Genomic DNA, 25,057 nt, shown 5'->3' on the forward strand with positions numbered 1-25,057 from the left:
AATAAAGAAACATTCATGAGTGAAGGTTCAAAAATGTAACAGCACGTTTTGAGACTCAGACTATGATTCATTTTGTCTTTGCAGCCATCTCAATCCACCCAGTCCCCGGAACACACACCATCTCTGGTGCGGCGAGCGAGAATAGTTTCTTTGTTACAAGTCACCTTGTATATAAAACAATTTTAATAGACTGTTCTTAACCTTGATGTTTCAGAAGATGCAGCCAAATGTCACCGGGCTGCAATGAATCACACGCTCAGAGCTGGGAACTATTTCCTTGGCAACACAGAAAAAGATGCATTATTCATAATTCTCTACAACAGGAAGGTCGTCGGTGCTTTTAGAAATACAGCCGGCCGCGTTTACTGGAAACACTGTCTGAGCTCCAGTGTTTCCTTATATCTGTGTGTGTGTGTGTGTGTGTGTGTGTGTGTGTGTGCACCCACATGAAAGTCCAAACATTCAGCCTCACATCTGATCTCCACTGAGGCGAGCGGACAGGGTCCTCTGAGGTTCACCTACTGGCTGGAAAAAAACATGTTGTGGATACAGAGGTGCTGTCAGCTCTGTGCAAACCTGAGGAGGAAAACACAAAGAGATTAAAACTCTGTATAAACACAGACTGTTCATGCGAAGTGTCGACAGGAGATGTGATCTCATAAACAAGGCTGGGAATTGAACATCAGGCCTGGAGTTGTTTTCAGGCCTATTTTGGTTTCAGGATGTCAATGAATGTTTTGAGATGTAGTTGTATGTTTCCATGAGAAAGCATGTAGAGCTGTAGTGGTGATGATAAAATCAGGAAAAGGGGCAGTTTCTCTGTTTTATTAATACTGACGGGAACTGAAATAGAAAGTCAGTCTGGGGATGTTTTGTATTTAGAGCCACCGCACATGTCAATCAAAAGTATCAAAAGTATTCATAAACCAACAAATGTCCTATTAACCCTGGGTGCATTCCGAACCTCTTCCATCCGCACCCTGTCATTCTCTTATTTGTTTTTCTCGAAATACTTTTCATTCCTCTCTCCTTTCCCATTCCTTTTGAAGTGTGTTCATCTTAATTATTTGTTGTTTTCCTTTCTTTTTGTTCACATGCTAAGGAGATAATTGTGGGGCTGTCGGTTGTTGTGAAAGCGCCATCAAAGCCGGAGGTGAATGGGGAGTGTCCTGAGGGCGCTGGCGTCCTGCAGAGCTCTGCAGACAGGACACTTACCTTCTTTAATGTCCTGCCTCTTCATTACAGTCACATAATAGATGGTTAGGGTCCAGAATACCTGCAAATTAAAGGATTAGTTACTTAGTAGACAAAATGTTAAGGATGACAACAAACCCCAACACTGATTGTAAAGCCTTGTGTCTAAGCATTAAAGAGCCACTCCACTGTCTTCAACAGAAACATGAACCCTGATGACATCATCAGAGTAATGTGTCAGAACACAGTAGTCCAGTTGCAGCAAACTAAACTGCTTTCAGACATGAAAACACATCTGGACAATCGAGTCTGGACACTTTCTAGAGTCACATATGAAGAACGCAGCAGAAGATTATCCAGGACAGATGCATTCACAACAATAGGAAAATGTCCGGAGCATGAGGGGTGATCCTGGGTCGAGCAGCAGGAAGCGGAGCATTACATGTAAATTCTACTGCCAAAATCATATGGTTTTCTTTACAGGATGTCAACACTGACATCAGTTCCTGTCACCAGAAGATCTCCTTGACATCTTCTTTTGCGTCCTCTACTTGTGTGTCACCACATATTCATTCTGAGATATTTGTGTTCATTCTATTTCAAGTTTTGGGTCCGTTGCTCTTTAGAAACGTCTTCAACATGCAGGACAATATCTTCTCACAGGGGCACAGGCTTAGAGATTCTGGAGACATTTCACAAGATGTGCAGTAAACTGTCCAAAGCAACTGACTCAGACATTAATGTTCTCACACAGAGCCGCTCCAGATCATGTCAGAAGAATATCTGTAGTTCAGTACGTGTCAGAAATTATGTGCTCAACACAATTAGTCTTCAGAACTACAGATTCATGGGAGGGCAGATACTAATAACTAGTGTGTGTGAGGATGAACGTGAAATTGACTGAGTGGCTCTTTAATTCAACTGGATTCCTTGTTTTCTTATTAATCAATTAGTAAGTGTACTTCTTGTTTGTTTATGCATTTTTGCTGAAAACAAGTGGTTGATCAATGAGCAGAGAAGTTATTATTTGGATCAGTTTTCATAATCAATGATCAACTACATTTCCCAGAAGCCACCGTTTCGTTGAGTCGCTGAAGATTGGTTGCAGCTCAACTGAGCTTTGCCGTGCACGTCTGCGTATGGTCCTGCCTCCCTGTCAATCAGATGATAACAGCGTGAACCAATCAGCCCTGGAGTTTCCCCCCGGGATGGGCGGGACCGGTGCTCTCCCCCCGCACATCACGCTTGTCTCCCGGTCGTTGCTAACAACTTGCTGCCTGGAACTTGTCACGGTTCTCTCATGCATCGGCGGTCTGTAGCTGCAGAGTTCCCGGGCCGTGTGTGAGGATGAGGCCGGCTCGACGCTGAGTGTTGTCCGCCGCTCGGTTCCTCGCTGGCTGCATGCTGCTCCGTGTCCCTCCGCCTGCTCCCTGACGCTGGAGGCTGCAGTCTGGCCTCCAGCCGCGGCTGCAAACCTGCTTCATTTCTCCGCGTCGCCTCGCTGCCACATCATGTTTGTTTTATGAAGATGGTGGTGAGGGGGACACTGTGAACTAAATGACTGTCAGAAACATCGCCTCCATTTGTAATATGGTGAGTAACATACTGTGTGTGGGAGTGTGTGTGTGCGCGTGCGTGTGTGTGTGTGTTTGAAGTGCCTGCAGCCTGTGTTGAACTTGATGTCCATTGGTGACCCTCCTCCTCTTACAGGGTGCATGCTCCAGCTTCCTTCTCCCATTCCTCCGCCTCCTCCTCATCTTCCTCCTGCTATTCCTTTTTATTCTCATCTTCCTCCTCCTGCAAGGTGCATGCTCCAGCTTCCTCCTCTTCCTCCCTCCTATTTCTTCCTTTTCCCCTTCAGCCTCATCCTCCTCTCCTTCTTCCTCCTCCTGCACGATGTATGCCCCAGCTTCCTCCTCCTCTTCCTCCTGCAGGGTGCATGCTCCAGCTACCTCCTCTCTCTCGTCGGCCTCTTCCCTCTGCTGGGTTTATGCTTAAGCTCCCTCTTCTTCCTCCTCCTCTTCCTATGTCCCTCTTCTTTATCCTCTGCCTCCACCACCTCTTCCTGCAGGGTGCATGTTCAGCTTCCTCCTCCTCTTCTTCCTCCCCCTGCAGCATCTCACACACAGGCCTGCAGCCCAAACCTTGACACGAATGAGCTTCAGACCTTTTCTAGTGGTGTTGAATCTGTGTGTTGCAACCTGCAGAGACCATGTGCCTTCAGTGTAGCTGTCAGCGATGATTGACAGGTAGTGCACGCTGCTGCTGCAGATCACTGGTCACATCACATCCTGGTCATAGAGAGCAGGGATCTGCACTAATCTGTGTTTACGTTGTGCTCACTAAGAACAGTCTTATGTGGCTCTGCTTAATGCCCCTGAAGGCCTTCCCTTTATTTAGAAGGATACTGTTGTCAAGAGCCTGCAGCCTCTGTCAGTGTCCTGAGCGCATTAACACACACACACAGACACACACAAGCTCTGAATGATCTCACCTCAGGTGGACATCGGATGTTATTATGTTGTACGTTTACGCCTTTGGTGCATGTTGTTATTCAGCGACACAGAGACAACATTAAATCTTAAGTACAGTGGGAGAGCTTGAAGTAAATGCTAAATCGGTTCAATGAGACAAAGTGCAGGAGATCAGGTGAGGAAGTGCACTGAACACTAGTGCTAGTTAAAGTTAGGGCGCTTTTATAGCTACCTTGTTTGCTCCAGACCTTCAACTTTTCAGTTTAGTCCAAACCAAAATAGGTGTGAAAGGTGGCTCGGACAAACGGACCATAATGTAGTCCGACCAAAAGAGGTGGTCTCAGTCCAGATCAAACTGAACCGTTTGCAGGGTGAAAACATGTTCTTGAATTGTTCAGACTATCGAAGAAGAAAAGGAAGCTGAAGCGTGTCACAGATTTGCTTGTAGTCAACAATGAGGACGTTCACTTTGTTGGTAGTAAAACCATATTGACGACGAGGACCATTCATTCATTTCTCCATTCAAACAGATAGAGATTTGACCATGCACTTCATTCATCAAAGGTAGTGCATACAACAGACCACACAGGTGATGATGACAGGACGTACATATTTCATTCAAAAGAACCTAAATTTCACAGTGAAAGCAAAACGAACTGGATCAAATGTAAACAACATGAACCTTGGTTCAGACCAGGTGAGGTGTGTTACATTCATACAGGGCTTTTCTTGTCAACCACTCAAAACACTTGACACTACAAGTCAAAATCACCCATTCACACTTTTGTACAGAGCACTTCCTCTATCACACATCATTCACACACTGACAGGACAGCTGTCAGGTTTGGGGTCCGGTGTCTTGTCCGTGCATGCCGACAGGAGAAAGTGGGGATCAAACCAGCAACCTTCTAGTGAATGGCCCTACCTTAAGAGACAAAATCACTAAGTTGTTAATATAGGCAGTATGGCTTTTTGACATTCAGTGTGTCATTGTATAGTACACCTCTCTGTCCTCTGTAAAGCTGGGGGATTATAGTCAGAGCATTAGTTTGACTATTTTTCTAATTAGGGCTCCAGCTATGGGGCTGAAATGTGGCTTCAGGTGTCGGTCGATGTTGCGTCCACAGCTGGCAAACCTTATCTGTCCAGAGTCTGTGAACTGAAGGCTCAATGTGTTCAGTGCATGAACTTGTGCCTGCGTACACACTGCAGCATCTTAGTCTGGAAGCAGAAATCGGACAAAGAGGTATTATTCACGGTCTGGTTTGACAGAGAGAAATGATGGTCATTGAAAGTCAAAGCCTTCCCCCAGATTAAATTGTCCTCTGTGTTAGCTTGACAAAGCTGAGGTTCATTTGGAGAAAGCTTTGAGGTCTGATGTGAAAAGGACCTGACAACAGATAAGTGCTCTGTCCCAGCAGTCAGATGCTAAATACTCCTGACTTTTGACACGGGTCGGCCTATTTAGACCATATCCATTTTCTGTTTTGACAGGAAGTTTTCTTTCCAGGAAAGCAAAGGAATGAAAATGAGCAGGATGTTGTACACTCTAGACAAAGGATCTTTTTTTTTTTTTATCAATTATGCTTTTTAAGAAAGAGACTTTTTGGGTCAATCTAGTACAGTGGTTCTCAAATGGGGGACTTGTGGTGAATATTTTTAATATACTAGTGCTCTGTTCTTAACATGTCTGTTCTCTTGACCTGTGTTAATGCTGCATAGAGGCAGCCTCCGTCAGACAAAATTCTATTACAGTAGAAACCACTGATAGCGATCACGTTTGTCCCGGGCAAATTGATCACTAAGAGCGGTTGATCACTGTAAAAGAATTGTGTAGCTTCTGTATGATAGTCCCAGGGCTTGAGGGAAAGGCAACGGCCCACACACACCCAGACCCTGCTGCTCACTTCTTTCTCTCTCACTGACACACACACACACACCAACACACACAGTGTAATAGGATGTAAACTTAGACTGGGTATAAACAACAGAATTTGTCAACTTAGACAATGTATGGAGCTGGAGAAGTTGGCGAGCACGCTTGATTTGGTTGGCAGCACGCAGCGTGAATGATAGAGACACAGAGAGGTGCAGTAAATCACCGACAGAGCCGGTACAAACTGTAAGACATAACTTTTTTGGTCTGTCACATTTATGGAAAAACAGGCTATGTCAAATTATTTCAAGAGACGTTTATGAGGAAGTCACTAGAAGATTTTGTATCTTGTATCGCAAGAAAACATCGCTGGGACTCTGAAGCTTCAGTAGCCTGTCGTTTGCTGGAAACACAATATTTCCATATTAATTTGGCTGCTCACAGACTAACAAATTATCTTTTGGTTTAAGCCTCGTGACTCTCCATAAACACTAATATGTAAACTGTGTCACATGAGACGATGGACAGGACAACAACCTAATGCACAATCCCTTGTTTTCCTGTTTTGTCCTTTCAGGGCACCAATGCCTCTGCTCTGGAGAAAGACATCGGCCCGGAGCAATTTCCAATCAATGAACACTACTTTGGATTGGTCAATGTGAGTATTGCTAAATCCTCTCATACATGAACAAAGGTCAATGACTAAACACTGGTGTCATTATTCAAAACAAACTGCCACAGCACTGCAGTGAGTCATGGTGTTTACTGGACGATTTATTACATGATCTGTTACCATGTGGTAACAGTGTTGTTCGTGAGTCTGTTGGCCAATCAAAAGCATGTTGTGTTTATTCAATGTGACATTGACATGAACACAACAGATGCAGCGTCCACCAAATGAAAAAGTACTATTGACTATATATAAAGATGGATGACATCACAGCTTCCTAAAAGTGAAGCCACCAGTTGGCTGGCTGCAGTATACTGTAGGTCATAAACCCCACCTCCCTCATGATAGTGAACAGGAACAGGAAGGGTCAAAGTTAAGTTAAAGTACACGTCAAATAATATTTTCTCAGAGATGGTATCTGTCATGTTAGGTAGCTGTTATCACACTTTTTTCGGTACCTTTAGTTTGAATTAGTTATTTAATGCCATAAAAATGAGGTGAAACATCATGATTGACAGCTGAGACAGACTCATGATTGGTCGACTGTATGACTCGATGGAGACAAGTCATCCATCTTTAAACACAGTCAATGATAAAAACAAAAGAGCGCATTGGTATTTTTCCCCCAGCTGCACTGACTTATGGACTGAAACCTTCTCTCTGTCCTCCTCGTATCCTTCTGCTCTCTTCCCTCCTCCAGTTCGGAAACACATGTTACTGTAACTCGGTGCTCCAGGCTCTCTACTTCTGCCGGCCTTTCCGGGAGAACGTGCTGGCCTACAAAGCCCAGCAGAAAAAGAAGGAGAACCTGCTCACATGTCTGGCCGACCTCTTCCACTCCATTGCCACACAGAAGAAGAAAGTGGGCGTCATCCCACCCAAGAAGTTCATCTCCCGCCTACGGAAAGAGAACGGTAAGACTCACTTACAAATCTTATATTTAGTTTAAAAAAAAATAATGATTAGCTGCTTTCAGAGATTCACTAATCAATGGATATTATTGTGAAAATTTCAGTTGCTCCGGATATTTTCCAGAACTTTTTTCTGCCCACACCTTTGTAATATGTCAGAGTGAGCCCATGTGAGAGTACAGCAGGAAAATGTCAAAAAAAGGTAACCCTTACCCAAGTGACTGGCTGTGTGGATGACGCAACAGACGCTAAGTGTGTGTGTGTGTGTGTGTGTGTGTGTGTGTGTGTGTGTGTGTGTGTGTGTGTGTGTGTGTGTGTGTGTGTGTGTGTGTGTGTGTGTGTGTGTGTGTGTGTGTGTGTGTGTGTGTGTGTGTGTGTGGCCTCTGCTTTTGTTTTCCACAGACATTGAGCTATACCTTTTACTAAATTAAATTTCTGGTCACATGACTTCCCTACAAATATGTCAGGATGAAAAAGAGGTGCCATATATGTAGAAGATGTCAACTTAGAAAGAAAAGGAGTTGAGAGCTTTTGGTGATAAGGGCCGATGCTGGTGTTGATGTGCTGTAAACAAAAAACCCAATGATTTCTATAGCACAATTTATACGTCACGTCCTGCCTCCTGCATGCTCTACCCAGGCTACACCCTTCACCTGAATGATCTGGACATTTTCCTATTGGTGTGAACACGTCTGATCTGGACAACCACCTGCTGCGTTCTTCATTTGTGAAAGGCAGAGCAAAACAATTTGCAGACATTTGTTTGGACTTCATGTCTTATTGGTCTACATATATGTGGGCTTTGGAGTTCTGGAAGAATGTGTAAACATTAACAATCAGCAATTTCTGTTGCTCAGCCACACAGTTCACCTCTCCACACTCACACAGTCAGAGAGTGGAGATGTGTGGTTCTGAGTCGTCGTCCAGTAGCTGTGTTGGTTTAATGTGCTCTGAATATTTGAGGTGAAGGACAGGTGTATGCTGGTGGTAAGGTCGTTCAGAGTCGAGCTGACAGAGAGGCCGACTGTTCTCTGCCCTCCATATTGAGGAAGCTCTTTATGTGAATGAACAATGCAATCTCTGTTTGGTCAGCTGCCTGCTCTGCTCGCCTCTTCAATTTTTCTCTCTCCCTTCCCCCGATCCCCCTCTTCTCAGTTTTCACCTTTCACATACGGATCTGTCAAACAGGAGCGTGTACCGTGACTGATTTCATCAGTGGAGCCTGTTTTTATTTACATCCCCAGGACAGAAATTCTCAATAAAATGACCACAGTAATGCTATGTGTCAGTTTGTCATTGTTATTGATGTTATTAATAATGTCGGTAACACTTTATGTAAGGGAACTAATAAGCAACTAGTTAATGGTTGATATGTGTTCCCTAATATAAAGTGTTACCATAATGTCTGTACAGCGTTGCTGTGTATATAAGGTTAGCATAAAGTCTGGAAACAGGAGGAAACAGCACATCTAAAGCTCACTAATGGACTTAAACATAATGTTATACTGGGCAGTATCCTCACAGCAAGAGGGTTCTAGGTTCAAATCTTGGTACAGCCGGGGTTTTACTGTTTGGAGTATGCATGTTCTCCTCGTGTCTGCTTTGGTTTTCTCCAGGTTCATCAGCTTCCTCCCACAGTCCACAGCCATGCAGATTGGGGATTGGGTTGATTTGACATTTTAAATTGTCTTTATTGTTAGTGTGGAAAATTATGTTTCTCTAAATATGTTTTCAGACATGAGCATCAAATTTCTGGGGCAGAGCATTCAGGATGACATGATCTGTAAAACCTGCTGTGTTTCAGATTACAGCATCAGCTCTTAACACTCAAATCTTTTTTTATTTCTAAGTCGACATCAGTCTTAGAAACACGCACTCGCTCGCTGTACATTTTCCTCAAGTTTTCCCGCTGTAGTCTGACATGGACTCACTCGGACATTTTACTTAAGGGGACTTGCAGGAAAAGTTCCAGATATGTCTGGGGCAACTGACATGGACACATACAGCCCCTATGGAAATGTTCAGTTCTCAGTGCTTGTCTGAACGCAGCTTATATGTCAGCCCAGTGATACATTGGTGTCCAGGGTGTCCCCTGCCTCTAACCCAGTGTCAGCTGCGAGTGGCTCTAACCCTTAAAGCATAAGCAGTATAGATCATGGATGATAATGTAATTCTTGGTAGACAGATATAAAATAGGTATCTTTCTATCCAACTTTCAAACAGAAAACAAACAAGCCTGTTCCCAAAATGCATCTCTGTGTTTAAAATTTCTTTAGTATGGGCCTGCAAGGAGCAGGAATAACAAGTCCAGAAATGTAAATATCAAAATGGACAGATATTCCCCTCTATCAACTGGCTGGAATCAGAGGCCTTGACTTTTCTGTACGTCCTCGATCTTCTTCTATGAGTCATCATCCTTCATGTTGTTCTGTATCTCCCTCCAGATCTATTTGACAACTACATGCAACAGGACGCACACGAATTCCTAAACTACCTGCTGAACACAGTGGCTGACATCCTGCAGGAGGAGAAGAAGCAGGAGAGGCAGAACGGACGCCTCAAGAACAATGGCACCGCGGTCACCACAGAGACAGAGACGGAGAACAAGACAGAGCCCACATGGGTTCATGATATCTTCCAAGGCACTCTGACCAATGAGACGCGTTGCCTCAACTGTGAAACGGTCAGTGCCCCTGCTTTATTTACAAGAGTTCTTTAAGATGGTTAGAACATTTAATATTTTCTGTCTACACTGCTGCCGAGTCCCTGTATCACCCTGACTCAGAGGTGTCTCCTGAATAAGTCTGAAAAGGGGATTAGCCCTTCAAAGAAACGCTGAGAGATGCAAAATAAAAAAAAAACAACTGATTAAGTGAACACAACCCGTAGACTCTGACCACCCAGTTTACGTCAGGATCGCCACAAGCTTTGTCCTCAGATTCGAGGGCGAGGAGTGGGACGAGTTGCCCTGAACAACCCCTGCAAACACAGAGGCGATGCACTGTGCAGAGACAAAAGCTACTCAGCATAATAAGCATTTCAAAGACTGTGTGTGTGTGTGTGTGTGTGTGTGTGCGTGCGTGCGTGCGTGCGTGCGTGTGCGTGCGCGCGTGTGTGATCTTCACTGACTCAGTCACAGAAAATGACAGTTTAGTCTCCTCTCTCCCTCTGTGTGACAGGTGAGCAGCAAAGACGAGGATTTTCTGGATCTTTCTGTGGATGTGGAGCAGAACACATCAATAACACACTGTCTCAGGTAGTATGCATTTACTCTGCATTGGGCTCAGGGTTGTGTTCTGAAATCCTATTGGACCAACTCACAACGCAGATTTGAATGCCTCATTTCTGTGCATGAGCTCTGAACTTGTAAACAACACGAGCCTGGTTAACATCACACCTAACTCTGGTGGGAACACACACTCTACATGGCTCTGGCAGCACGTGACGTTAGCATACACTCTAGTCAATGTGACAACAAAATGCCTAAAGCTCAACGGTCAGAGGTTGGTCTGCGTTTTACGTGAAAGGATTTCAACACAGCGAATGTTTGGAAACAATTCTGTGCAAAGGGAGGAGCACAACAAACTCAATGAATGAGCTGGTAATACAAGGATGCATTTGAAAGCAGAGAGATTCACTGTGTTCGACTGCTCGTGTGACCTCGTCACTTCATCCCTGTGTGTGTCCCTGGCCCGGTGGAGGGAAGAGCTGAAGTATTTTTCTGTTTTAAGCAATTTTATGTATTATTACTTTTTTATTGTGTTTTATTAATAATGTGATTTCGTTATGTTAATTTGTTTAGAATTTATATTTGTATGTATTTAAGTTAAGTATTTAGTTAATATGTTAATTTCAACTTCCAATTTACCTTAGCAATAAAAATCTGTTATCGACCGTTGCTTTGTGCGGTTTTAAAGAAATTTGAACGTTTAAGGCCCCAGTCACATTTGAAATATATTGATTTAGCATCTGTATCGGAAACAAATCCAAACAATACCCACCCTAGCTGACGGTAAACTGTCTTCTATATTGTCATACACTGGATAATTGAAGGTAAATAACTCAGCCTCCTGTGGCACGCTCTCCCCTTCAGGGACTTCAGTAACACAGAGACTTTGTGCAGCGAGTACAAATACTACTGTGAGACGTGCTGCAGCAAGCAGGAAGCACAGAAACGGTGAGTAAAGCCCCGAGCTCACATCACCGCTGTAATGGGTCAGACACACACTGAACATGTGTGTACTTCTCTGCAGGATGCGTGTGAAGAAACTTCCTATGATCCTGGCTCTGCACCTGAAGAGGTTCAAGTACATGGAGCAGCTGCACCGCTACACCAAGCTGTCCTACAGAGTGGTGTTCCCCCTGGAACTGCGTCTGTTCAACACGTCTGGGGACGCGGTCAACCTGGATCGCATGTATGATCTAGTTGCTGTGGTGGTTCACTGTGGCAGGTACAGTTCGTCCTTACTAGTATGAATTAAAGGGGCACCCCACCCATTTTACACATGAAGTTTGCGCACTCACTGTCATATCAATACGCTCCGACATCAACAGTTCTGTTTTCAATAATCAAGAAAATGTAGTTCTTTTTACCTCTGTTAAGGAGCTTGTGTTCTAGTCTGTTTATCGGTCTGTAAATAAAACATTACGATGAAGATGTCAGAAGAAGAACTAATGCTGGGGCTGAATTCATTCATATCAAGTCCTGCATGCTCTACCCACTACGTTACGTTAGGGTACTGCGTTGTTCAGATGTGAAAGGCAAACTCTGGTAAATGTCCGGACCAAGTTTATGGTTTATGACTGAAAACATCAAGGGTCACTCAATGTCTCTGTGGTTTTCCTCAGTGGTCCAAACAGAGGTCATTACATCACCATAGTGAAGAGTCATGGCTTCTGGCTGCTGTTTGATGATGACATTGTGGAGGTGCGTCACCCTTTCTCTCTCTCTGACTGTTGTCTGCCTGATGTTCCTTGACTTACCACTTTTCCTGTTGATTTTGTTCATCAATTAAACCACATTTCACTTCTGTTATTGCAGAAAATTGACGCCCAGGCCATCGAGGAGTTTTACGGGCTTACCTCAGACATCTCCAAGAACTCTGAGTCAGGATACATCCTCTTCTACCAGTCCAGAGAGTGACTCCGCGCTGACAGAGGATGAGACTGAATAGGATGAGACTGTTTAACCTTCAGCCCAGCAGACCCCAGACTCCTCCTCCTCCTCCTCCTCCTCCTCCTCCTCCTCCTCCTCCTCCACCTCCACCTCCACACCAGACCTCTCTGACACATGTGCCAATCTTTTGCCAGTCCCAGTGTCATCAGCCTCTGGGGTTTATCTGTACTTCATCTTTCTCTCTGTGCGTTTCAGTCACCTGCATCTGGACTGCACTTTAAAACAAAAAGCAAAAGCAAAAATCCTCAACAGCATGACAGAAACAAAAAGGAGTGTACGTGCTTGGTATCGACTAGTGGGAGAAGGAGGTGATTCTCTACCAGATGAGGTGAAGGGTCTGATGCACATACAGACAGCTGTCAGAAATTGTACTATATCATTTATTTATATATAACATCCCCTTCCCTCTCATGATTCCTTTCATTGTCCCTGTCACTGTCCTGTCCTTCTGATGTGTTCATGAATGAAGTTGGAGACAAACACTGTATAAAAAGCATAGAGAGAATCTGAAGACATATGTTAGCATTCATTATAGAAGTCACAAGCTAACAACTACTTAAACTGAGTAATTTGTTAACAGTGTAGAGGTTGTTTCGTTCTGTGAGCTGCAGTGCGTCAATGCAACAGCTCATGTTTTATCGAACCACATACAAATGAATACTTTGACGCTTAAACACTACACAGGAAAGGAAGCCCTTACGTGTTTTTTTTCCAGGTCTTTATTCAATGGTGTGGTCCTTCAGTTTGAGAGTAGGACTCACTGATTTCATGCTGTCACTCAAAACCCTGTGCTCGCACTCAAATATACCCTGCTTGTGCTTTCCCTGCGCTCCAGCTTCAACTCTTCTCTTTGCGCTCACGCTGCTTCTGTGCATGTGTGAAATGTCTGCTCTCTGATTTTTTTTCTTTAGTGCTTAAATATTTTTGTGCAACAAATGTTTCAAAATTCCCCAAACAAAAGAATGCCAGGTGTAGTGATGACAGATGAAATTGCTTTTGGTGCTGTTCCCATAAAATACAGGGGAGGAAGAGAAACAGGGTTGTGTCTATTTAGTTTAATACTTGCTAGCAACAGCGTTCCCATAATGTAAGAAAGTTGAGATCCTTGATTTTGCTGCACCATGGTGACCAGCGATCTGCAGGACTCAATGAAGATGTTTTTATCTTCAGGCTAACTAAGAACAGGTGATCACAATGATGTTAAGCTAGCACACCCACTGAACCTGGCAATCTACTGGTTGGGGAATGTTAACAGACAAAAATCGAAGAGCAGAGGAGAAGTCAGAGAGCAGACGTTTCAAATGTGCTCAGCGTGAGGAGAAGAGCTGAATGCTGGAGCGGAGGAGATCTTATTAAAAGCGTTTCTATTTGAGTGTGAGTGCAGTTTGATCTCCATTCAAATCAGCTGCTTCATTATCATTTTTTATTGTCATAGAAAACCTATTTATTGAACATATTTATTTCTATATTATTTCTCATACCGACCGGTAGATAATAAGAGTTTGTGTAACGTGGCTCTTCTGGGAGCCCTGTGTGATAGGACTGTGGGGTGGAAGCTCTCAGTGTGAAGGACATGGTGTATCTAATGCACAACTTCATATGACAGCTAAAAAAAAGTTGCTTTTATCCGTTAACTTTTTTTCTTTCCTTTGCACGTTAAATAAAAATATGACGGATTAACATAATGCAAGCGAGACACGACCTTCTAATAATCTTTGGATAGAAAAAGTGAAACTAGTGCAATAAGAGGTGAAGTGATCCAATGTGCAATTTTCCCAGCGATACTAATATACAGGACATTTAAATGTTGGTAGTAGAAGTGTTTGTTTTCGGATGATTCTTTTTTAACCCAGTGCTGTGTGTGAGTGCTCGTGCTATCAAAGTAAATGCCTCCATTTCACCATGTGGAATGCGCACAAGCTGCTGGGATGATAGCTTCAATGTTCTCTCATCCTTTTTTTTTAACCTTACACAGCGTACTTTTTTCTTTTTTAATTTCATTCTTATGTTGATCCACAGCGTGATGATGTTGATTGTGTGTGTGTGTGTGTCATACGTAGTACATCTGAAACCTAAGTCCCAGGATTCCAGAGGTGAAATTCAAGCTGCATTGTTGAGTAATACAATATATCCCTTGTACTGTAGAAGTTTCCCCCAGGGTTTGTTGACCTGCCCTGTAGAATAGAGCGACATGGAAGAACTGTTCAGTTTTCCTTTTTCATGTGAATGACATTCCTGTTTGCTGCACTTCAGAGGAAATTAGCATTTCAAACACATGTCATTATAATTAAGAGGTAGGATTAGGGTTTATTTTCTGGTTTGTCTGTGTGCGTTCAGGAGAGGCAGAATTTAAAGTGACAACGGTGAAACTCGGGGTGTCACTGCGCTTGTCTATGTGCCGTCTCCCCCGTGTAGTCTGTCAGCGGGTGTAGTCACGAGGAATACGTGCCAAACTGGAGTTCATACTGACGTTGCAACAGTCCAACAGAACCTTATTTTCTTTGTAAAGATACAGTTGTACATGTATATTATGTAGAAAAACACATCTGGAAATATAAAAAATAATATTTTTTTAAAGTGCAAGATTTTAGCTGAGCATTAATGAAACCCTGTTAAGAAGTTCTGTGCTAATTCACAATCACTTGATCACATAATCAATCAGAATGGTGTGCAGAGGTCTCCATCTGTCATGTTGCTTTCACTGGGTAGAAAACAGAAGCAGGAGTTGTCTGAGATATTTTGAGACTCAGGTGGGAAGAAAGGGACTCTTCATGTGCTGATCTTCCATAAACATTTATGCACTTGCCCGCACTGAGATGCTAACTTGGTGCACTTGGTGTTATACAGACGGGTGATGAAGTAAAAGGAAAACCCAACATGACATGTCTCAGGAAGATGTTTGTCCACCATGAGCTGCTGAAAGAGCTTCAGTGCACCACAGCGTTGATTCTACAAGTCGCTAATGTTGGGATGGATGACATTCTTCCAAAGGATAATCCCTTATTTGGTGAAGATAAACATTATTCAGTTGGGTGAAGATCTGGTTAACCAAGGCCATAGCATGTGATTCATTTTCACATTCAAACATTTCACTGGGCATAGGTCATCGTCCTCTTGGCTCTGCTCCTTTTTCCGGTGTTTCCCTCAGTTCACCACCCGTCTGTATATCTTACTGTGACAGTGTTCTACCTATGAGAGCTCGGTCCTGCAGCCGGTGGGATCTGACAGCTTGTTGTGCAAGGGAAGGAGGATATGAATCCAAGTCTCTGTTTTGGCTGTAAACTGAAAGTGCACTTTATTAGTGATGAGCTTCAGTGCTTTAATATGAAGAACCACAGTCTAATACGTCCATTTGGAGTTTTTATTTTCTTCTGTTCAATAAAATGACTATCAAACCACTGACTGGATTGTTTGTTGTTAATTCCTCTGCTGAGGAGGCTGAAGTGTGAAAAACCACAATGGCTTCTTCTCTCATGTAAGCAGTGATCTTGGGATGACACTGTTGGTTACTCTGTCCAACACTTTGTCCTCCCTGACACCGCAACAACTACTCCATAGACTATCATGAAATATTGAGCCGACATTCATGATTTACAGACGGTTTCTACTTCTACTGACTTTGGTGATCCTTTGGTGAGCAAAATTAGATAATGAATGTATAATTACAATAAAATGGACATTAAATTATAACATAAACCTGGCTGAGGCACACAATTGTAAAGCAGTAATTCTATTGTGGATGTATATTATTGTCTAAATGTTTCAGTTTGAACACTATTCTGAAAACATGCTGAGAATTAGTCTGACTACATAAAGCTTTAGTCTCATTACTTGTCTATCATGTATGAGAACGTCTTGATAACAGCTTCTCTGGAAAACAAGATCATTCCCTGGAGACCATTCAACATCATACTACAGTTTTCTCAGGAAGAAGAGACTCAGCAGAGTTTCATGGTGAATATGTATCATCTCCAAGTCTGTTCACAATATGTCTTAGCTTTGTGTTTGTTTTGGTTTTCACTGAAAATTAGACATGTCTGTCTTCACAGCTATCAGCTTTGTGTCCTTTCACTCACCCTGAAACCTCAGCTAATCCCACAGGGGGAAAAAAAATGACAGCGCCTGCCAGGAGTCTGCCACAGTTTTTTCTCTGTGTTGATACTTCTGCCTTTTACCTCCTCTTTCCCTTTGTTTGCTACCTCAGCTGACGGTCTGCTCCCGTCCAGCGACCAAACACAGCTCAGGCAGTCGGACATTCTGAGGAGTCACAAACCTCTTGATTAACAAAAATGTTGGATATTTGTGTCTTAATGGAAAATATGAGTCGGCACACTTTAATTTTGAATGGATTCAGTGATAATTTCTAGTTGTTCACGAATTACTGGGCTTACAATTCCCTATAAATGGTGTAGTTAGTCATATATATATATATGTGTATATATATATATATATATATATATATGTATATGTATAGTGTCATGATTATGCACCATGTCCCACAAAACCACAATCTAAACAAGTTATAATCAGAGCAGTGTTGTAGATGTTATCCCCCACCTACAACGCTCTGATTCAACCCGTCATCTTTCCTCTCTCCTCAGAAGTCGATGTGCTGCTCTGACCTGTTTCTCTTTAATGTTTTTGAAATGACAACACAGTGAAAAACCACTGTATTGTCTTGGACATGATCTGTTTCTCAGAAACACTTTCTCAGAGAGGCGTACAGAGGGATGCGCACACATAGAATTTGTAGCGACAGCAAAAATTGTTTCCATGTAATAACAGCATTTTTTACCCTCAGCATCTTCCCAGAAACTAAAGATTTAATAGGTTTCAGTGAAGTAACGCCAACCCAGAAACCAACAATGAACAACAATGATGAGCCAATGTTCAGTTTATAATAATGTCTGCTCTATTTTTGTACAAGGTCATTTCTGGAAAACAAAGTAATAAACTTTCAGATCAGTGTGATCACTTTTCCAAATACCATGAAGTGTTCAGAGGAAGAATAAGCATATTTACATATATATATACATTTTACTCTAATTGTTTTGTTTTTAAATGGTCTTTTTAAATTTTTATGGGCAAATGAGTGACATAATAGTTTTTTGTATCAACAAAGCCCTTTGCTCTGGGGGGTTTTCATACTATGAGATGTTCTGCCTTCTTGTTCACATGCTGCTTCCTTAAAAATCACAGTTTGAAAACTTTTCTCAGGGTCACTTACAGATTTATAGTTAAGATAAATTCAACTTTAATAATCCCATGCCAGGGAAATTCACTCATCACAGCAGCAGATGGTTAGAACGAGGTAGACAAGAGAAGATGTTAGAGAACAAAATAGATATAGTATAGAGATATAGGAATACAAATACAGAGAATATACATGTACTTGAGAAAAGTGCAGTAACACAGGATGATTGCATGAGGATGTAAACTCTATTGTTCATTATGTAAAAGGAGATTTTGAAAAGTACATGTAGATATATGCATAATTAGACTGTTATAGGTATATAGTATGAATGATTATGAGTTTTAAAATTGTATGTGTTTAATATATGTATATGATTGGTTATAATTTCATCGATCAATATAAGAATGTATCTTTGTATCTATGTTTCTTCCACTATGGCTTTATTTCAATTGATTTGTGCAATCTCTGCAACTTTATTGCCTTTTTTTTATAACGGATAAAACTATGCAACACAATCTTGGGCCGTTAGTCATGACTATTTTGGTGACAGCTGCTCGGAAAAAAGCCCAAAATAAAACCGAGCTTTTAGTTTCTTACTGATTGTTGGAGCAGTGCTCTAAAAATAGTCTCTAGATGTAAATTCCTTTGCAAAGTCCCTGGAGAGAGGAGGGCTCATAACTTTCCGTTAGTCTTTCTTGACTTCCAGCTGCCAAGAGCACAACCAGCTTGTCCTGATGCCACAATCAACCATATGCAGTGTGGCTCAAGTTTAACACATCACCATGTTAATGCCAGGCTGAGTGACCTGTGATAAGAGAATCAAGTAGTTTCAAAGTCAAAAAAAAAATTATATAAAAAGTGGTAAACTATAAACAATGGTAAATATTTCTGACTTCAAGCTGTTGTACGTAGGATTTTGTTGTGATGAGTGTCAGATGAACTAGTCAGTCAATGATTAGCACTCATCTCTGTTTATCCTCAAGAAAAAACAAGAAAAAACATAAAAGTGAGATTAAAAAAAGAACTTTCTCAGTAAAGACTTTATTTCTCAAACACAGACAAAAAAAACTCACAATATCCAAACCGTTTGAATCCTGTGTGTCCAGTAACCTCCTGATTAGCATGTGTGTGCTTGACAGAGGTTACAAAGTTGTGGGAGATTCACAAAACACATCATTAATAAAAATGGCTCTTCTTTTGAATTTCCATCAAAGAGACTCCTCAGAGTGACATCAGAATCACAAATACTTTATTAATTCCAGAGGGAAATTCAAAATAATAATTTATTTAATATACGAGAACAGTAATCATTATTGTAAACATACCAGGCCTCCACTCTCTACTCAGTTCTACACTGAGACTGAGTCAGACATGTGGGAAATGTGATGAGCTGTTCTTCAAGAGAAATCTAAATGGAGATAAAATGGGGCATAAACAGATCTTAACTTTTAATAGGCTGACCCAAAAGGGCAATGTTATCTTGTGGGAAATGTGTAACAAGGAACCACAGTTACATCAAAAAATTAGCAAGATTTTTCTAAATCAGGGGCAATAAGGGGCCACAGTTTACACAGAGGGGCCAATTATATGTCAAACATCCATAAACAATTCCTGAGTCAGTAAGGTTCACATTTAAGTCATTGCTTGTTTACAATCAGCTCTATCGCTTTGAGGAAAGCCCCAAACCATTTAATAGATTTTGAAAATATTCATTGTTCATATCATGGATTGTTAAGTTATTTTTTCAGTGTCTCAGTGTTTTATGTGTGTTTTGGTGGGCGTGGCTACTCCTTCTCTCTCTGCTGTGGTGCGCTGCATCACAACAGTTCGGCACATTGTGTACTTCAAATTGTCATATTTATTGTTAGTATTGTAGGTGAGTGAATATTTTATATAAAAAAGATAATAATACTGACAGGACATGGGCACTTCAGAGGCCAATGAGATGTCAGTGCCCCCCCTGACCCCTGGCCCCTCATGGATCTGCCCCAGGCATGATGTGTTACCGATATATTGTGTTTGATATGTACGTACAGTGCCGTGAAGAACAGAGCAGTCAGACAGGAGATTGCTGTTAATTGTTGCATCACATTTCTTCTGACTGGTCAAACATGTTAGTTGTGTGAGTGAAGTGTCTCGTGACCACCTGCTGTGAATGATCGAGTGCTTTTTAACAATACAGAAGACAGAGAGAAAAGATCAGGTTCATGGCTGAAAACAGACTAATGAGAACTTAAATTCTTTTCATTTAGTTTTTACAGGACACAGCCTTCACCGTTATGACTCATTCGTTTTTATTTATCCTGCCTTTTATACAAAACTACCATATGTGCACACAGAAACATCTATTGTACATTCAAGGTACTTGTAGAAAACATAAATGAGAGTGTATACACAGGATTTCCAAACTCAGATACATGAGGACATGAACAGTATCACTCTTCTGTCTTAAAACATAAAACACTAAGGTCAGCAAATGTTGCCAACTCACTCATACAGAGAGAGGATCACGTTTCTAATGAAGCTCATAAAGCCAGTTTTTCGTGATCATGCTGGTATTTTTATTTAACTTCCTGATCATATGCAAGTAACATCGACTGACTTTTTAGGGCATTGTCTTCAGTACACGTAGGAAAGTGGATTTCCTGGCCCCAACTGAAATCTGATTGGCCCCTTAAGTCCCCCTGTATAAGTAGTACTTAAATAAACTAGTCAGTTACTAATAATACTAACCATGAACATGACAATAAGTTAATTTTTGTTTTCAAAATATATTCAATGATGTGTGGCTGTGAGGTGAGAACAGTAAACAAGGAATCAAACATGTTGGGCATATTGGCCCCTCTGTGTGAACTGTGGCCCCTTTAGAAACTGTTTCCGACCAGGCTGCTGTTAAACAGAGTCGTACCTTGACCTTGGTCTTGGTCAGGAGCTCTATCTTTAACTCACTTACCAGTCAAAAGTCCTCCTCTGTTTTTCACCTACACGTCCCAAAGAAATATTTATTTCTCTGCCTCTTCTTGGAGAATCGACTGTTGGCTGACACAGGGCATCTGGTAGGAATGAAGTACGTCCCCACACAGTCCTGTGTTGGTTCAGGGGCCCCCGGGCAGGAAGATGCACATAAATCACAGCCGATCAGCTGTGATACAGTTACCAAGTTCTTGTTAACTGAGCGATGAGCTGTTTTTCAGGTGGTGTTTACTGTAAGAATCTTAGGTGCAGTTGTAGAAAGTCAATTTATTAAATACTGCACTGAAGTAGCTTACAACTTTAAAGAAACTGTTTTAATTGAGCATTTCTATTTTATTTTACTTTATATTTGTATTTCTACTTCATTACATATCAGAGGCAAGTGCTGTACTTTTTCTACACATTTACCTGCTGGAATTACTTGTTAGTAGTATATCATACATAAGAAAATACCTTCTACCAAAATGTAAAATTAACCCACTCTGTATGGTAGAAATTCAAAATGCATACATGCATTGATAATGCATCCATTAGATTAATCCAACATTGTAACATAACAATACTCAAGGGCTCATACTTATCTTGTACTTGTATTACCTCTGCCAAGGAGACTCTGTTTTCTGATTTCTACAAAACCTGGTGGAGGGATGCTGCATGTGTCAGGGAAGAACTCATTACATGTTGTTGTGGAGCCATGTATTTTTTGAATTTTAACATTATGAGGCGTTTTGCAACATCTGCATTGATTTCTCTGAGAATAACAGATGGATCATGTTCAGGGGAATGATTTATGAGTGTGAGCAATTTGGTGCAGATCCAAATAAAAATCTGGATTTAGTGACATTCTGGTGTTGAGTACTTTTTGCTGATAATGCTTTTACTAAAGTAGAACTCTGAAAGCAAGACTGTATATAATAGTGTTTTTTCATTGTGGTATTACTACTTTGTACTTAACTAAATGATTTCTATAATTCCTCTACTGTGTAAGAAACTGGGACATACAGAAGTGAATTCTAATGTTTAACTGCCATCTAGTGGTGGAATTACAATACTTCTAAAGGCAGAGCATAACACTGTGCATGTGCTAATCCCGAAGTGAAAGATCAGATCCAATCCAGTCGCCTTTTCACATTCACCTATTCGTCATTAAACACAGACAAATTGAATTACACAACACAATGCTACTGATGTTACGTACATTTTATTGTGATGTTCTACTTGTTCTGTCAGCCTCTTTGAATTTGTCTCTTCTGTGAAAATCTATTGAGCAGAAAACTGTTTTATTTCTGTCTCCTCGTCTGTCTCTTTAGTGCATGAGAGACAGAAATAGACAAAAGACACATCTGAAGACGTGATTATGTGTTCAGTGGGTATAAGTGAAGCTGTAAAGACCCCAGAGGTCAAACCACAGCCACAAGAAAGTCTCCATGTATTTAACAGTAGTACTTGTTTTCTGTGAGGTGGTTATTATTACAGGTTTCAGATCCACCAGATCTTTCTTTTTTTCTTTCTCTCTCCCCCTCTAATGTTCACTTCCACCATCTCTGTTCTGGGTGGGGGTCTTCAGCACTAAGGCCAGTCGGCCACTAGATTGGCGCCAGGTTTAATCGTCTGTTTCCGTCAAACGAAAAGTGTAACAAGCCCCAGTGGAGCAGTAACCTCAAATGCTCACACCTGCCTTCATGGCCCTCGTACCCTGCCAGTGCTAGTCTGTAATGTAAGTGGCTGTTATTCCCATTAATCACACCATCCAGATGTGTTTTCATATGGAGCATTCTGGAGATGAGAGGTAGGTTGAGTTCAGCTCCCAACAAAGCAAACCATGTAATTACAGCACAGATTGACATCTTTGCTTTGCTGCTGTGAGATCTGAAAATGTAAATGAATTTCTCTCTGCCAGGCCACTGACATTTCGTTGAACGTCTCAATCCTCCAGAAAAGAGAGGAAAAGGTCACGACAGCCTGTGAGAATTTAACGACGTGTTTAAAACGATCCTGTGGAAAATACATGAACCACATCACCTCACTCTGGGCTCTGCAGGGCTTTTGTGTCCCTGCTCTTTCAAGATCTTGAAAGGCCGGGCACACGATCACCAGGCCAGGTCTGCACAGCTCATAAGAAAGCACCTGTGCTGATTTCATGAGGAAAATATGATTTTTTTGAGAGTCAATGTGTTTTTTCTGGACTTGCACTAATAATTGAAACATTTAATTTCCGTCTCTGGTGTCAGGAAATCAACACATCGCATCACAGTTTGTGAGAAATTGACTATTTTGGAGAAGGCACATAAAATCATTTGACTTGGGCCCAGATGTGCAGCGGCTGACGGAGCAGGAAGAGGAAACAAAGATAAATGTCTGCACTGGGAAAAAGAGAGTCCAACTTTTAAGTCGTTTTTCTTTATTTGATATCACAGTCGTCATAGAGAAAAGGAAGGAAGTGTTTATCTCTGGCAGAGGAATCTGGTCACTTGATGTCTGATCTCACTGGAGCTGAGAAGAAGACCAGCGGTCACGCCTGATTCCTCCTCATGCAGCATCCACCAGCTGGTGCCTGCAGCCAGCCCCTCACCATGATCTCATGCACTTTGCTAGCGCCAAGGAGGACACCCTTGGGTGTTCCAGAAGAGTGTAAACGGGGAATAAAAAGCGGGTGGGGCTGAGTTTGTGGACTTACAATTATTCACACACAACATTGGATTGATGTATGCCACAACAGTCATGAGCACCGTGTCTGTATCTACTTCTGTTTGGTCCCTCCTGTCGTAAATTGTGTGCATCCCGCTCTGTTCCAGATGTGTTTAATGGCCTCTCTGGACCACAGACAATACTGAGACACAGATGCCTGGTCAACTTGCAGTGGCTCATTGACTCCTCTGTTGAAATGTTACTTAACTAGAGAAGAAATCATATTAGTACCTGAAGAACAAGCAGTTTTCTCACTTGAGCACATCCCCACTTACCTCCACTGTGTTGTTGCCTTGATTTCCTTCCTTCCTTCTCCCCTCTGTCTATTTTAATATTGCCTATGATTTACACACCACAGGCTGGTCAACCGTAACCATGTCATCGTGTGCTGTGATATACAGCCCCATTAATAATCCCCCCTCTGGTCTGGCAGTGGGTTCAGGGCGCGTACTCATCACACTCGACCGCCAGAAACTCGACTCTAGCCAGTACTGAGCACATGATGAGGAGCCAGAGGAAACATCACACGGTCCAGCAGTGATGAGTCAGGCTCCTGCCACCAAACTGGAAACTTTAGCTGGGTTTGCAGCTCGGAGTGTGTTTAGGGTGAGCTCCAACGACTACTGTCAGTCTCATTCACTACCAGAGGATTACTATTTCCTCTAAAATCAAGTCCCAGTGACCTGACCAGTTAACAAACTTCTCTCCCACCGACATATCTGTACACAGTCTCATACAATGGTCGAGACATATGACTACGGAAAACACAAATGCAAAAGTAACAACCCAATGACAAGAGTCGCAACACGGATGCAAAGGCCAAAACACAGCCGCAAAAGCCACACAATGGAAAAAACCACAAGAGAAGTGAGCAACAAGGGATGTTGACTTCCTGTTGTCAACTCATGGGTATATGGGACAAGTGAGCCATCGTTAGTGAAAACCCAGATAAACATAAAAATGAGATGCTTGTCTACTGAGGTGCTAAAGTACAGGTGCTTGGAGCAGCCAAAAAGGAAGAATGCACTTGTACCATAACACTTCAAATTTAAAAATTGACCAGCCTGTCCAAGTTTCCACAGCATATTTCATTGTCATCATCCGCTTCCGTTGGAGTTGTGTTTCCCTTGTGAGGCTTTTGCAATTGTGTTGTCACTTTTCCATTTGTGTTATGACTCTTGCATTCATTTTGTGACTTTCGAATGTGTGTTGTGGCTTTTGCAGTTGTGTTGTCACTGCCGCATTTATTTGTGGCATTCGCAGTTGTGTTGTGAATTTTGCATTCATGTTTTCTGTTAGTGCACTTGTGTGAGAGACCACAGATGACCACTGCGCACCTGAGCAAACAACCCCCCCCCCAGGCACAGAGAACTGATCTGAGACAGCATCGACAGGCTCCCTCTCAGTTACAACATGGCAGCAGGACCTGGCCTGAGTCCCAAGAGCCAGGACCTCTCAGAAACTGCTGCACATCAGACAACACATTCATTGTGTGGGAATGTGATGAGAAGGCACAGTGGAAGTTTCCATGACATGGCTCTCTGCATAATGTGCCCCTCTTTTTCCAATACATTTTCTCCAAGTCTTTCAGAATCATCTTTAATGCCGATGCTGACAAAGGAGAGTTTGTGTTTTTGTGAGGAGGCTGTGAATTTTAATGATTCTCTGGAGTAAACACGACAGAGGTTAGCGTGGGATCCCTGCTCACACTGGAATGACACTGGAAACCACAGCACATATTTCTGCTCTTCTTCTGTGGCGAAAACCATAAGATGATATTATTCAAGCTCTGTCATCCAATAGCATTCAAAGTATTTAGTTGTAAACACAAAATCACAAACAGCATTTACTGATGTGGAAAACTAATCACCGCAGCTATGAACGCACAACAAACTTCATTC

At 42.0% G+C, this 25,057-nt stretch overlaps 1 protein-coding gene across 1 annotated transcript; it reads left to right on the forward strand.

Annotated features, from left to right (window-relative positions):
• The first annotated feature begins 2,407 nt into the window (after nucleotides 1-2,407).
• On the forward strand, nucleotides 2,408-15,700 carry usp46 (ubiquitin specific peptidase 46). The gene is made up of 9 exons (XM_020080453.2): nucleotides 2,408-2,787; nucleotides 6,122-6,202; nucleotides 6,915-7,128; nucleotides 9,570-9,808; nucleotides 10,305-10,381; nucleotides 11,219-11,302; nucleotides 11,379-11,576; nucleotides 11,974-12,052; nucleotides 12,167-15,700. Exons 1-9 carry the CDS (start codon nucleotides 2,752-2,754, stop codon nucleotides 12,266-12,268), a joined length of 1,110 nt encoding a protein of 369 aa, XP_019936012.1. The 5' UTR covers nucleotides 2,408-2,751; the 3' UTR covers nucleotides 12,269-15,700.
• The last annotated feature ends 9,357 nt before the right edge of the window (nucleotides 15,701-25,057 follow it).

This window comes from Paralichthys olivaceus, chromosome 3 (assembly GCF_024713975.1).
Source record: "Paralichthys olivaceus isolate ysfri-2021 chromosome 3, ASM2471397v2, whole genome shotgun sequence".
Classification (NCBI taxonomy): Eukaryota; Metazoa; Chordata; class Actinopteri; order Pleuronectiformes; family Paralichthyidae; genus Paralichthys; species Paralichthys olivaceus.